Below are 12421 nucleotides of genomic sequence, written 5' to 3'. Positions count from 1 at the left end.
ATGGCTACTGCATTGCCAGTGTACGCGTTAAGTGAGTGCGCCGAATAGAGCATAATCAGTAATTGAGGTAGGTAGCTCAATCCAATTGATGGAGATAGAATGACGTAATACAACTGATAAAGGATTGCTGTTATCGCAGCGCATTCCCAGCCCACGTAATCCAATAAACCAAGTGCAGACCAAACGATAAGTGGGACAAATAACCTGTGGATAAACACATTCCACCTATTGCTGTGATAGGCTTTGTAAAAATTAAGTTGCTCGACCAAATTGAACGCCGTCGTCGTCATGGCTTGACCAGTACAATGGCACTTTCAACGTCGATAACGAGGATTTCAGGTGGGCGAGGAAAGGGATTTGTGCTGTAGAATCATCTAATACGCACAATAGACCAGCTTCCTTTGGCTGCGTCGATCGATGATGATCAAGTGGGTAGAGACACGTGTACATGTATAGCCCCATTGAAATGGCACACAGACAGAAACCAGCCTGAAGGAACAAAAGCAGCAGTCAAAACTCATTCTTCGCAGAATATCCCCGCAGTCAGAATCTAAATGCTCAATTGAATCGGGTAGCTACACGATACATTACCTGTTATCTGATGTGGTTTGCTACTTGTGCATATCAGACAAATCCTATCCGCGCAACTTGGCTTTCAGCTACTTGGATGAGCTGGATAAGGAGTTCAAGCAGTCATATACCACTCAATTGCCCACGTTTAAACGTCCATACGCTGCTCAATCTTTTGAAAATTTTATCTCAAAGACACAAAGGGTTTATATAGATCCTCGCGCTGCTACAGCAACACAACAGCAATCACCATACTCACAACTCAATGACGACCTTCAAGACGTGACACGAATCATGACTAAAAACATTGAAGATTTGCTTTGGAGAGGTGATAGTCTCGATAAAATGTCTCATCTGTCTACATCCCTTAAAGACGAGAGTTTCAAGTATAAAAGGGCAGCCAAGAAGGTCAATCTGGATGCGCTGATAAGAAAGTACAGTCCATTGGTGGGAATAGCGATAGTAATATGCTTTGTATTGTACTGGAAGTTCTTATAACACGATATAATACCAAATAACATGTTATAACACTCCTAATACAAAAATTAAACCAACAATCTTTCAATTTCCAGTTTGATCTGGTTGATGGACGTGTTGAGATCAGTGGCCTGGTTGGTGGTGACGGATGCAGCAATCACTGGTCTGCTGACACCACAAGCTCTACCCAGAGCAGTCTTTGAAGGTACAAAGACGTACGGAACGTTCTTGTCCTCGCAGAGAAGTGGCAAATGAAGAAGAATTTCAATTGGCTCAGTGTCTGCGGTCATGATGATGAACTCGCAAATTCCTCTGTTGAGAGTCTTTGTAGCTTCGTTTGCACCTTTCTTAAGCTGTGCGTAGTGGGAGGATTGCTGGACTAAATCCAGTATCTTGTTGGTGAGTCCTGCATCTGCTAATGGGAAGGCTTTTGGGTTTGGTGCTGACATATTTATCCTCGCGCGTGGCTGTAGATATTTAGCTTGCTTACAGGGCTATCAACGAAACCTACAGCGTTCCTTGGAATCTGATAAAGATGGTCGTAGGCGGGAAACAGTTTTTGGGAATCTTGAGAGGGAAAAAAATAATATGTTTTCAAAAGTGCAGGTTTGTCGATATATGTTCATTTGTAGGAGTCAGTCTCTACTAATTGCTTGTGTATTTTCATATCGAGCAGATTTTCAAATGTCTTTCATCGTCGAGTTGGAGCATCAGGCGGTGGAAATACAAAAAGCCACTAGTAGAGTCCAACACGCTTACAAGGAAATACCACCACCCACATCGCCTCTCCTCTATCCACCACCAACTACCGCGGGCGATGGAAGACATCCAACAGCAATCCTTTACATTTGCAGACGATACCCAGCATGCGCTCAGCCTCAATGATCTAGCGAGGCGTGAGGAGGAGGAAGATGTGGATTTGAATGTGGATAACCCAGAGCACGACGATGAACCACAACACCCCGCTCACCCCGCTCAGTGCGTACAAGCGCTTCAAGCTGAATTGAAAGCTTTACGCAAGTTCCGCGAACCGCTGCAGAAATCAGTAGACGCGTTGTGTATCGCCCAGACACACAACCACAGACTGGCTGAGCGCGTAGAGCAGACGTCGACGCTGCTCGATGAATACACGCGAATACTTGGCCAACAGGAGCACACGCGTAACTTGATGCTGAATGAGCATTGGAAGGGAGCTACGGATGATATGCGCGTCCAAGAGCACAGACAGCGCGAGAATCAGCGTATTCAGCGTGAGGCGGAGGCGCAAGAGTCGAGGAGGAGGCAGGCGGAGGAGGCAGAAACGGAGAGGAATCGAGTGGAAAGCGAGAAGGATGCTCAATTGAGAGCTGCGATGGGTGCCAATGGTAATGTTCGTGGTAGTGTTCGTGGCAGGGGACGCGTACTTAGTGCGAGTGCTAGAGGGAGTACTAGAGGGAGCGCTAGAGGGGCCAGAGGCGCGTCTGCGTCTTCTTCATATTCCTCCTCGTCGTCGTCCCAACCGCGCCCGCAATCGCGCATTCCGCCACCTGGATCGAGAATACCTTCCACACGCGGCACTGGCGGTGCGAGCAACACCACTAGCACCAGCAGAGGCAGCACAACACGCAGATAACAACATGTACTCCAATATATGTATTTCTATTTATCCCTTCTTTCTTCTTATTACAGCCATGCGCGGTTTGATACTAGCAGGAATAGCAGCACTACTGGGGCTATCGCAGCCATCACAAGCAAAGGCCTTTAACGACCCAGCAGAAAATGGCGGGCGGTGGCTCACACGAGCCAACAGTGATGACGAGGTTGGCGAGCCACTGAATATCGTCATTAGCGGCGACAGCGATCCACTAGTGATGCAAGTGGATGACTCGACGCCTGGTGGATTCTACACGTACTGGGACTCGCTTCACTTCCAGCAAGAATTCGCCGGAATCCACTTGGGCGGCGACCAGCTAGCGAATGTCGGCGATGGACTGGTGGCCCAGCAAGGCATCCTGCGCTATAATTACAACGACCGCAATGGCGGAACGCTGTATGAATCGAGAAACGGCGGTAATCATATTCGCTACTGGAACCAATCGAGCACGAATGCACTGTTTATTGCTGCTTCTGCTGAAATGGACAAAGAGGCAAATCACATGATTATCCCTAATGGTTACAATCTCGGAAGGGATTGGATCGCAGGTAATGCCACAGCCAAGGCTATAAACAACGCAACTGCAGACCTCACGCAGAAAGGGCAGACGGTGGGATACTGGACGAGGAATGGCGATGCAGCCACCAACGTCTCTTTCACATACGAAACTGAATTGAGCTTTAAATCCAACCTAACCACCTACAACAGCTCAATGGTCAACCACAATGAACAGGTATCCGTGAATGGTAACCCTCCCCAGGATGGTCTGGTTGCTTTGCTCAAAGTCAGCATTAAGAGCGGCAACAACCAAGTTAATGCTGATAGCTGGGCTGTTGCGCACGGCGTGTCCTACGTCTTTGCGACCCTATCCGTAATCCTCTCAGCTATTTATCTTGTTTATTGATTCTGTTTTATTTATCTTGTTTATTGATTCTGTTTATCTTGTTGTTATGTTTTATACTCGTCGTATACATTTTCTGTTGGTGCACGAACCCCTTGAGATGTTAGTGACGTTAAAGGGAAAAACATGACGCACAGGCACGAATGACGTTTACGAAAGCAAAATTAAGCATGCGAGATGTTCCATTGTCTATTCGATACAAGCGACAACTCAAGAAAAAAAAATTGAAAATGTCTAACACAGCCAATGTGAGGGGGAGTGTAGATCAGAGAAGACAGGCACACTAAACAGATTGCAGCAAGTGATAACATGCAAGGCAGCCGTAGCATGGGAAGCCAACACTCCGCTCGTGGTCGAAGAAATACAAGTATCACCGCCGTTGCGTGACGAAGTGCGAGTGCGCGTAGAGCACACAGGAGTATGCCACACGGATGCTTTCGCCATGACAGGAAAGGATTTACTGAGCAATTTCCCGTGCATACTGGGTCATGAAGGTGGTGCCGTAGTGGAGAGCGTAGGTGAAGGTGTCGACGACATAGCACCCGGCGACCACGTGATCCCGCTGTACATCAGCGAGTGCACCTCATGCACATTCTGTATCTCCGGCAAAACTAATCTATGTCAGCGTCTCGTTGCTACACAGTACAAGGGCCTTATGAGCGATGGAAGCACCCGCTTCTCTTGCCGCGGTACCCCTGTTAATCACTTTATGGGCACTTCCACTTTCGCTCAGTACAGCGTACTTAGCAGGCACTCTGTTGCAGTGGTCGATAAGAAAGCTCCTCTACAAAAAGCTTGCTTGCTCGGCTGCGGCATAACTACCGGCTACGGCGCTGCTACTAAGCAGAAGGTGCAGGGCGAGACGGTCGCTGTCTTCGGCGCCGGCTGCGTAGGTCTGGCCGCTGTACAAGGGGCGAAAGCGGCGGGAGCGCGCAGGATCATTGCAGTAGATACCAACAGCAACAAAGAGCAACACGCCTTGAAACACGGCGCAACAGACTTTGTAAATCCCCTTCACATCGACAGGACCATCGAATCGCACCTGATTGATATCACTGGAGGCGGTCTCGACCACACTATCGTATGTATTGGAAACGTCGGCGTGATGAGATCCGCCCTCGAAGCCTGCCATAAGGGGTGGGGCCAGAGCGTCATCATCGGTCTTGCGCCAATGTCCGACGAAATATCCACTAATCCCCTCCAGCTCATCACCGGTAGAGTGTGGAAAGGTAGCGTCTTCGGTGGTGTTAAAGGCAAGAGCGAGCTGCCGGGGATTGTTGTGGACTACCTCAATAACAAACTCGACGTGGATTCGTTCCACACTCACACGCGCAGCCTGAGCGAGATGAATGAGGCTTTTGAGCATCTACACGGTGGTGAGTGTGTGAGGTGTGTGGTGGATATGTCTTGATATGTCAAGATGGATGATATACATACAAATACAACTGTGTTGAGTGCAAACGTTTCTATAACTTAGTTTGATCCGTGTGGGTGTTAGTGTGGGTTTTATTGTGCTACTATGTCAGTACGGGTAGTGATTGTAGGGCATGTACATGGACGAGGATTGAGGGATTCCCATGCCGTTCATGCCGTTCATGCCATTCATATTGCTCATACCGTTCATGCCCATATTGGGCATCATACCATTCATTCCTGTGCCTGTACCCATACCCATGTTGCCCATACTGCCCATTCCAGGCATTCCACCAGCCATACCACCACCCATACCACTCATACCACCGTAATGCTGGGGCATTGGCATGCCATAACCACCGTAGTAATCGCCCATGTACGCCGGACCAAATTCTTCTGGGTAACTGCCGTAACCAGCGGGATAACCTTGGTATCCGCCGTACACGGTATCAGGCTGACCTGGGAGATATCTGCTATTATAAAATTCCTGATGTTGACGCTGATTACCAACGCTATGACGTCTGATGCGACCAATGCGCGAGTGAGTCTCCTCGTAAGCGATTTGAGCAGTTTTAGCAGCCCATTCGCAAGCCTCGCGTATTTCCTTTTCGTTAGTGAAGGCGAGCTCCTCGCAGAGTTTGCAGCTCTCAGCGATGGCGATCCCAGCGATCCATTCGAGGACTTGCTTGAGGCCGGGGACGAAAGAGGGCATCAGGACGAGGTGGTGGTTCTCCCATACTAGGAATGCCTGGTAGCCTGCTGCAGCGGCTAGCTCGCGCGACGAGTACGGTGCTTCTATGCATCCCATGTAGTAGTACTTGGAATGCGCCAGCTGGGCTTCTTCGATGTGTGAGCCACCAATTCGGAGTATCTGCAATGTTATCCGTGAGTCTCGTTCGTCTCGTTCGGCTCGTTCGGCTCGCTCGTGCTGTCCCCACTCACATTTCTGATAACAGCAAACAACTCAGAGAAGCGCGAGTGCGGATAGCGCTCCCGACTCAAACCAAGGCTGCGGCTATGGGCGTTGAAGAAATCATTCGCCTGCCAGCTCGGACTGCCCGTGTACGTGGGGCGTGCGTAGGTGCTCATGGGATCCTAGCAGCAAGCCAGCAGCAACAACACTTGAATTATTAGAATAAATAAAATTACAATATCAATTAAACCGTTAATACTCCTCAGGCGCAGAGGTTATGTACCTCTTCCACGCCGTCATCTGGCCTGACCCACGTCCAGCGCCCATACCTCGCTCCCTCTCCAACGCGAATAGAGCGTCATTCAAGTTGATTGTGCCACTTTCGAGGTGTGCATCGTGTGGCGGTGGACCAAGAGTTTTCTGCTGTGATGTCTTTATATTTAAATTACTTTGTTGTGGCTGAAATTTTGGTTTTGGGAGGTTCGATGAGGACCGGGGGGAAGGAACAGCACCACCAGTGAGCCAGCTGTACTTGGGAGCCAAACCAGCACTCCTTAAAGCAGTCTGGTCAGATAACTTCTTCTGTACGTCATCGGACATGTTCTTGGCTGTAGACATATCTTTTTTCCTCTTTTTTTTCTTCTGGTCGTCTTCTTCGACGAGTTGTTGTTGTTGTTGTTGAGATTGAAGGAATTGTTTTTCTTCTCTTTCTACCGTGATACGCTCGACACGCTCACGTCTAGCCTTTGTCTCATCCTCCCTTTCAATCTTCTCGAGGGCTTGAAGTTGTTTATCCGTGTCAGTGCGAATAGACTGGGAGTATAGAGGATCACCGTGTATAATTGTAGGTGCGTTTACATGTGATGATGCACTGCGATGGTGATTGGCTTGGATCATAAGTTCAATTAAGTGCCTCAAGCGTGCTTGGGTTGCTAGGGCTAGAAACTGCAAGCAATCCTCGTCGACGCGTTGCAACTGGTGTGGAGCGGCAGCTGCTCTAATTTTATCCCTGAGGATGGAGTTGTTGAGAAAGTCTTGAGTACGTGATCTGTTGTGCCTGGTGGGTAAGCCATATCTGGATTGTAGAATATCATTTGATTGGAGGATAGCTTCGTGCTCAGCCTGTCCCAGTTGTTAGTCTAAACACTTGAATTTTACAAGCCCACTGACTTCAATATCCACGCCTGCATTTCCAACAGCATCAATCAAAGATCTAACATCTGTACCCTTATTACTCTGCTCAGTTTGACTATAAGTTTTATAAGGATTATTAGGATTTATTACTAGTCCAATACTAACCCGGTTGACATGATGGGCGGTCTCTTTCAACCCATCCATCAACCAACAATTCACTATAAATAAATAGATTTCATTATAATTTACTAATCAAATGTCGGATTTCTATTATCAAATCCCACCACCGCCATTCCCCTCCTACTCCCCAGTTCACACTATAAACGCTGCAGATAGATTTTATGGTACACTTGATGGTACTTGGAGGGGTGGCTGGGGTGACAGAAACTGTGGTACTTTCAACTGGAAGGATCCTGAGCTTAGAAGGTCTAACAGCTCAACTCCCCCTTCCCTCGCTGACTATAGGCGAATAGAAGGCGCTACTGCTCGCAGGGATAGGCTTAAAAAGGTTTGGAATAGCCTCCCTACAAACAAATCTATTAAAATCCATTCTAACTACGACTATGAACTCCTCAACTCCAACAAATCATGGCAGGATTTCTGTGAATACACCTTCAACAAGGAATTCGAATTGTGGAACATTTACAAGCAACTTGACTCAAATAACGATATGAAACTAGACAAACTAGATCTTAGACAAGCTCTCAAAAAAGCTGATATTCACCTTGATGATGAAAATTTTACCAAGTTCTTTAACACCCTCGATCAAAACAACTCTGGCGTCATCGAATTCGCTGACTTTAGAGATTACCTACTTCTCCTCCCGAGGCACCCCCACATTACTGAAATCTATAGATACTACACCGTCAAAAATCAATCCAGAGGCGCTTCCCAACTCACCTCCGACGCTGACGTCATTCTCACCGCCGACGAATCTACAAGTCGATCTAAACCGAAAACTAAGCTAACCGCAAGGTCAATCTCCCCAAACGTCGATCACCGCCAAGATAAACACATCAAACACATAGAATACGATCAACAACCAGACGACAACGACAGTGACAATGATATCGACAATTGCACCACCGGTCTCCTCCGAGGTAGTCAGGCTCTCAGGTTTCTTCTCGCAGGTGGTATAGCTGGCGCTGTCAGTCGCACATCTACCGCCCCGTTCGACAGACTCAAAGTGTATTTGATAACTACCACTAAAAAGACCAACATGAGCGGTCTCTCCGCCTTATCCAGTGCAATGCACAAAATTTACATCCAAGGTGGGGGTTTGACGGCTTTCTGGGTGGGAAATGGTCTCAACATAGTCAAAATATTCCCCGAATCTGCCATCAAATTCCTCTCATATGAGACTGCCAAGAGGATTTTTGCCAAACATTGGGATAAAGTGGCTGACCAGACCGACATAAGTGGTACATCGCGCTTCATAGCTGGTGGATTAGGCGGTATTACATCTCAATTCGTCATCTACCCCGTGGAGACGGTCAAGACGCGCATGATGAGCACAGCGTCGCACACTTCCAAAACAACAGTCCTGCAAACAGCGCGTGACATATACCAAAAAGCAGGACGACGTGCCTTCTACAGAGGTTTGCCAGCCGGACTCTGTGGTGTATTTCCGTATAGTGGTGTGTAGCAATATTAATGTTACGATCACCGCTAACAACTCACCAGCAATCGATATGTCCACCTTCGAAGCTCTCAAAATAGCCTCTATGCGATACCACGAGGGAGAGGATCCCTCCAACATTGAACTATTGGCGTGCGGGAGTGTATCAGGCTCTATCGGCGCTACATCCGTTTATCCACTCAATCTCCTACGCACTCGCCTTCAGGCTAGTGGTACACCCGCCCATCCTCAATCTTACACTGGTTTTGTCGATGTGCTCAACAAGACTTACTCCAATGAGGGGCTTAGAGGTTTCTATCGCGGCCTCATCCCCACACTCGCCAAAGTTGTTCCTGCAGTGTCCATATCTTACCTTTGTTACGAGAACGCTAAACGAAGTTTGGGTGTGTAGGGTGGAGTGTTTCATGTTTGCGATGCTGTCATCCTTTCACTGTTTCACTGTCTCATTTCATAGAGTACTATACTATACTATACTATACTATACGATGCATGTGTTTTTATCCATACTTATCCTAATTACCCATTACTGCATCACTCCAGCGAAGCAGCCTGGAAGAAACGTTGGCGGTGTTGTCTAAAGAAGACAGCGCGTTTGTGGGGGAATTCGAACTCCTGCGTGGTATTATGATTAGCAGGGATTCATAGCACGCATTTCACCCACTCTATTCATCTCAATCGGCAGCAAGCTAGCCAAGCGCGGCACGAGTCCGAGGTCTGCTCTGGGCTCAACGACAACGTTCTGCGTGCGCGGCTCACGCAAGAAGCAGCAATGCATCATGCTAGTGACGGTAGCGATAACTGAGTGAGAGTGAGAGTGTGAGTGTGAGTCCATACGAAAACTTTCACCAACTCACATCTCTCCTTGCCTCTGAAATGTTCTTCACCGACGAGAAGGTGAATGCCCTGATCGAATGGAAGCATACCTCCGCAGTAGACGTTGATAGGGTCCTCCATCACCCACGCCAGCTCGCCATACCCGGCGAGGTTACCATCCCAGGCGAAAAGGAAGCCCATCATATGCTTATCGGCGAGTCTATCTGCGATGTACTTGTGGTGTTTCTCATCACTCCCTCTCTCCCGCCACCCCGTGTTAACACGGTCGCTATTCTGCCATCTCTTGTAATGTTCGAAATGGGTCGCGTTTGAGCCGTCCATATGCACAAACGAGATTGTTTGTCCTATAGCAGGTACGTAGCGGGTGTAGAACACACTCCCTGGTGTCGGCTTGGGCGGGCGGAGAGGATGCACCGTTGCGACGAGCTCGTTCTTCGTAAACGATTGTATCTGCGGAAATACGTGTCTGCTGGGAGCGTTGGGAGTGCTGCTGTCATTCTCCCGGCGCAACCAGTCGTAGGTCTCAGGTGCACCCGCACCCTGCCAGAAAGACTCGCGCGCGAGAATGACAACCGCTTCGTCTACGGGACTGCCAAATCCTAGCCCTGTCTGCGTTAGATAGGTGTGAATCGGCGCGCTGGGTCGCTCGATCGCTATATACTCCCGGCGCGAGAAGACATGCCACATCGCGCGGAGTATCGCCCAGAGCGTGAGATTGTCCGCTTCTGGCAACGCTGGTAACACATATATTTTATCGCGCGCTATTCTTTCATCATTGAGGATGGAGAATGGAGAAATTGGCGTAGTTTTGTGGGTAAGTGTGTGTATGTGGTGCGTTGCTGCGTCGGTGTGGATAGCAAGCGCCTCATCAGTCGCTTCCACTCGAATACTCGCTGTGTCGCTCAGCTTTATTTCTCCGGTTGTTGCCATCGCTGCTCGTCGTAGAGAATAAAGAAAACAAGTCAGATCTGATTATCTCGATAATCTGATCAACGGCCGATAAAAATCAGATTTTTTATTTAATTTTGTGGGTAGTTGAATTCATTGGGAGGATGCTATGGAAATTTTATATTACCTCAACTGGCTCCTGCAGAGATCACGCAAGCCATTCTCGGATACGCCGCCCGTTGTTTGCGGGTCTAAATGGCTGAAATTGAACTTAGTGACACAAACCCATGCCAGCTGTGTAAAGCAGTTTTTAAAAATCCAAAAAGGTCGAAATCTGCCAAGAGAGAAGACGCCTGCTTCCAACGCAAACAGCCATCGCGTGGCGAATACGATGCTCAACCAGACGCTCAAACGATCCATCCAAAATACCTCGAAGCTGCTCTCTAAGCCAGCCAACTATGGCCAGCCTGTGGCGTCTACGCATGGCTATATGATGAGCGAGACAGACCTAACGCCTGGAATTTCGACGCACGAATACGAGCAGCGACGCAAAAATCTCATGTCCCAGCTCAATCCAGGGGATTCGGTTGTGTGCGTCTCTGGACACGTGAAGATGATGTCCCAGCAGATCTTCTACTCGTTCAGACAAGCAACAGATTTCAACTATTTGACAGGCTTCCAGGAGCCTGATTCCGCTGTAGTTCTCGAGCGCGATGACAGCACTCCACGTGGCTACAAAATGGTCCTCTTTGTCCGCCCCAAGGACCCCCACATCGAGCTATGGGATGGTGCGCGCACAGGACAGGAAGCTGCAATGAGTATATTCAAAGCAGATGAGGTGAGAATGTCTATAAAACGCGTAAGTCTCACTCTAAACTCCTCCACATAGTCAAAACCTGCAGCCAGTCTAGCTGCGTATCTGAAAAACACACTGCGCGCACACAAGACGGTATACGCATCCCACCCACGTCTCACAGATAGGCCGAGAAAGCGGGGCGCATCTAGTGGCAGCAGTGGAAGCAGCAGCAGCAACCCCGCCAAGGCACTCGTCGACTACCTTAGCAGTGCGATACGCGGGCAGACGACCAGCGAGGGTGATTCTGTGCTCGCTACTCTCGGTCTTCCCAACGTCCGCCCGCTCGGTCCGTTAGTGGAGAAAATGCGCTCGCGTAAGAGTCCTGCTGAACGCGCGCTGATGCGCTCCAGTGGTCGCATTGCCGGGTTAGGGTTCAGAGATGCGATGAAGAACACTCACGCTGGTCTCTCAGAGCATCAGGTGGCCGCAAGGTTCGAATACCACTGCGCAATGGCTGGCTCGCAGCGTCAGGCTTACGTCCCCGTTGTCGCATCAGGCGCGAACGGCCTCGCTGTGCACTACACTGCTAACACTATGCTCATTGATAAAGACGACATGATGCTGATGGACGCCGGGTGTGAGTTGCATGGCTATTGCAGCGATATCACTCGCACTTGGCCCGTTAATGGCACCTTCTCTCAGCCTCAACGCGACCTCTATCAGGCTGTTCTCAATGTCGAGAAGCAATGCATCAAATTGTGTACGGAAGACTCGGGGGTGTCGTTGAACAATATTCACAGAGAAAGCGTGAGATTATTGGGCATCGAATTGAAGCAGATTGGCTTCAACAATCTACGCTTTGGCGACCTAGAACGTATCCTATATCCACACTACATTAGTCATCCACTAGGCATGGACTTGCACGATACACCGTCGTTCGATCGCTCTCAGAAGCTGGTAGACGGTAACGTAATCACTATTGAGCCAGGTTGCTATGTCTTCCCAAATGAACGATTCCCCAAGTGGTTCCATAATCTCGGCGTTAGAGTTGAGGATGATGTCCTTGTCGGGAAGAATGATCCACTAGTGCTCACTCAAGAGGCACCTAAGGAGATTGCAGACATTGAGCGCGCCTGCCACAGCTGATGGATTTGTAAGACACGTAAAACTGCTAGGCTTGAGAATAGAACGGACTTGAATGTTGTAGAATTAATTTTACTCAT

General features: G+C 48.8%; 10 protein-coding genes across 10 annotated transcripts; 6 read left to right on the top strand and 4 right to left on the bottom strand.

Annotated features, from left to right (window-relative positions):
- Positions 1–305: 305 nt before the first annotated feature.
- Positions 306–1068, top strand: J056_002563 (Protein transport protein SEC22; the record flags this gene model as incomplete). The annotated part of the gene is made up of 3 exons (XM_009271828.1): positions 306–339; positions 391–428; positions 478–1068. 3 exons carry the CDS (start codon positions 306–308, stop codon positions 1066–1068), a joined length of 663 nt encoding a protein of 220 aa, XP_009270103.1.
- A 47-nt stretch (positions 1069–1115) lies between these two features.
- Positions 1116–1496, bottom strand: J056_002562 (13 kDa ribonucleoprotein-associated protein; the record flags this gene model as incomplete). The annotated part of the gene is made up of 1 exon (XM_009271827.1): positions 1116–1496. One exon carries the CDS (start codon positions 1494–1496, stop codon positions 1116–1118), a length of 381 nt encoding a protein of 126 aa, XP_009270102.1.
- A 368-nt stretch (positions 1497–1864) lies between these two features.
- Positions 1865–2659, top strand: J056_002561 (DASH complex subunit duo1; the record flags this gene model as incomplete). Its single annotated transcript, XM_009271826.1, has 1 exon — positions 1865–2659. The coding sequence occupies one exon, from the start codon at positions 1865–1867 to the stop codon at positions 2657–2659; it is 795 nt and encodes a 264-aa protein (XP_009270101.1).
- Positions 2660–2717: 58 nt separating this feature from the next.
- Positions 2718–3584, top strand: J056_002560 (uncharacterized protein; the record flags this gene model as incomplete). The annotated part of the gene is made up of 1 exon (XM_009271825.1): positions 2718–3584. The coding sequence occupies one exon, from the start codon at positions 2718–2720 to the stop codon at positions 3582–3584; it is 867 nt and encodes a 288-aa protein (XP_009270100.1).
- Positions 3585–3811: 227 nt separating this feature from the next.
- On the top strand, positions 3812–4992 carry J056_002559 (Alcohol dehydrogenase class-3; the record flags this gene model as incomplete). Its single annotated transcript, XM_009271824.1, has 2 exons — positions 3812–3829; positions 3880–4992. The coding sequence occupies 2 exons, from the start codon at positions 3812–3814 to the stop codon at positions 4990–4992; spliced, it is 1131 nt and encodes a 376-aa protein (XP_009270099.1).
- Positions 4993–5103: 111 nt separating this feature from the next.
- Positions 5104–6083, bottom strand: J056_002558 (uncharacterized protein; the record flags this gene model as incomplete). The annotated part of the gene is made up of 2 exons (XM_009271823.1): positions 5104–5865; positions 5937–6083. 2 exons carry the CDS (start codon positions 6081–6083, stop codon positions 5104–5106), a joined length of 909 nt encoding a protein of 302 aa, XP_009270098.1.
- A 76-nt stretch (positions 6084–6159) lies between these two features.
- Positions 6160–7217, bottom strand: J056_002557 (Transcription initiation factor TFIID subunit 4; the record flags this gene model as incomplete). Its single annotated transcript, XM_009271822.1, has 3 exons — positions 6160–7029; positions 7078–7156; positions 7207–7217. 3 exons carry the CDS (start codon positions 7215–7217, stop codon positions 6160–6162), a joined length of 960 nt encoding a protein of 319 aa, XP_009270097.1.
- An 80-nt stretch (positions 7218–7297) lies between these two features.
- On the top strand, positions 7298–9071 carry J056_002556 (uncharacterized protein; the record flags this gene model as incomplete). Its single annotated transcript, XM_009271821.1, has 2 exons — positions 7298–8678; positions 8725–9071. 2 exons carry the CDS (start codon positions 7298–7300, stop codon positions 9069–9071), a joined length of 1728 nt encoding a protein of 575 aa, XP_009270096.1.
- A 140-nt stretch (positions 9072–9211) lies between these two features.
- J056_002555 (Putative lysine N-acyltransferase C17G9.06c) lies at positions 9212–10444 on the bottom strand (the record flags this gene model as incomplete). The annotated part of the gene is made up of 3 exons (XM_009271820.1): positions 9212–9292; positions 9342–9478; positions 9535–10444. 3 exons carry the CDS (start codon positions 10442–10444, stop codon positions 9212–9214), a joined length of 1128 nt encoding a protein of 375 aa, XP_009270095.1.
- Positions 10445–10793: 349 nt separating this feature from the next.
- On the top strand, positions 10794–12344 carry J056_002554 (Intermediate cleaving peptidase 55; the record flags this gene model as incomplete). The annotated part of the gene is made up of 2 exons (XM_009271819.1): positions 10794–11240; positions 11292–12344. 2 exons carry the CDS (start codon positions 10794–10796, stop codon positions 12342–12344), a joined length of 1500 nt encoding a protein of 499 aa, XP_009270094.1.
- Between the last annotated feature and the right edge of the window lie 77 nt (positions 12345–12421).

Source organism: Wallemia ichthyophaga (assembly GCF_000400465.1).
Source record: "Wallemia ichthyophaga EXF-994 unplaced genomic scaffold scaffold22, whole genome shotgun sequence".
Lineage (NCBI taxonomy): Eukaryota > Fungi > Basidiomycota > Wallemiomycetes > Wallemiales > Wallemiaceae > Wallemia > Wallemia ichthyophaga.
The sequence above is the reverse complement of the archived record's forward strand: the minus strand, read 5'-3'. Positions and strand labels throughout refer to the sequence as shown.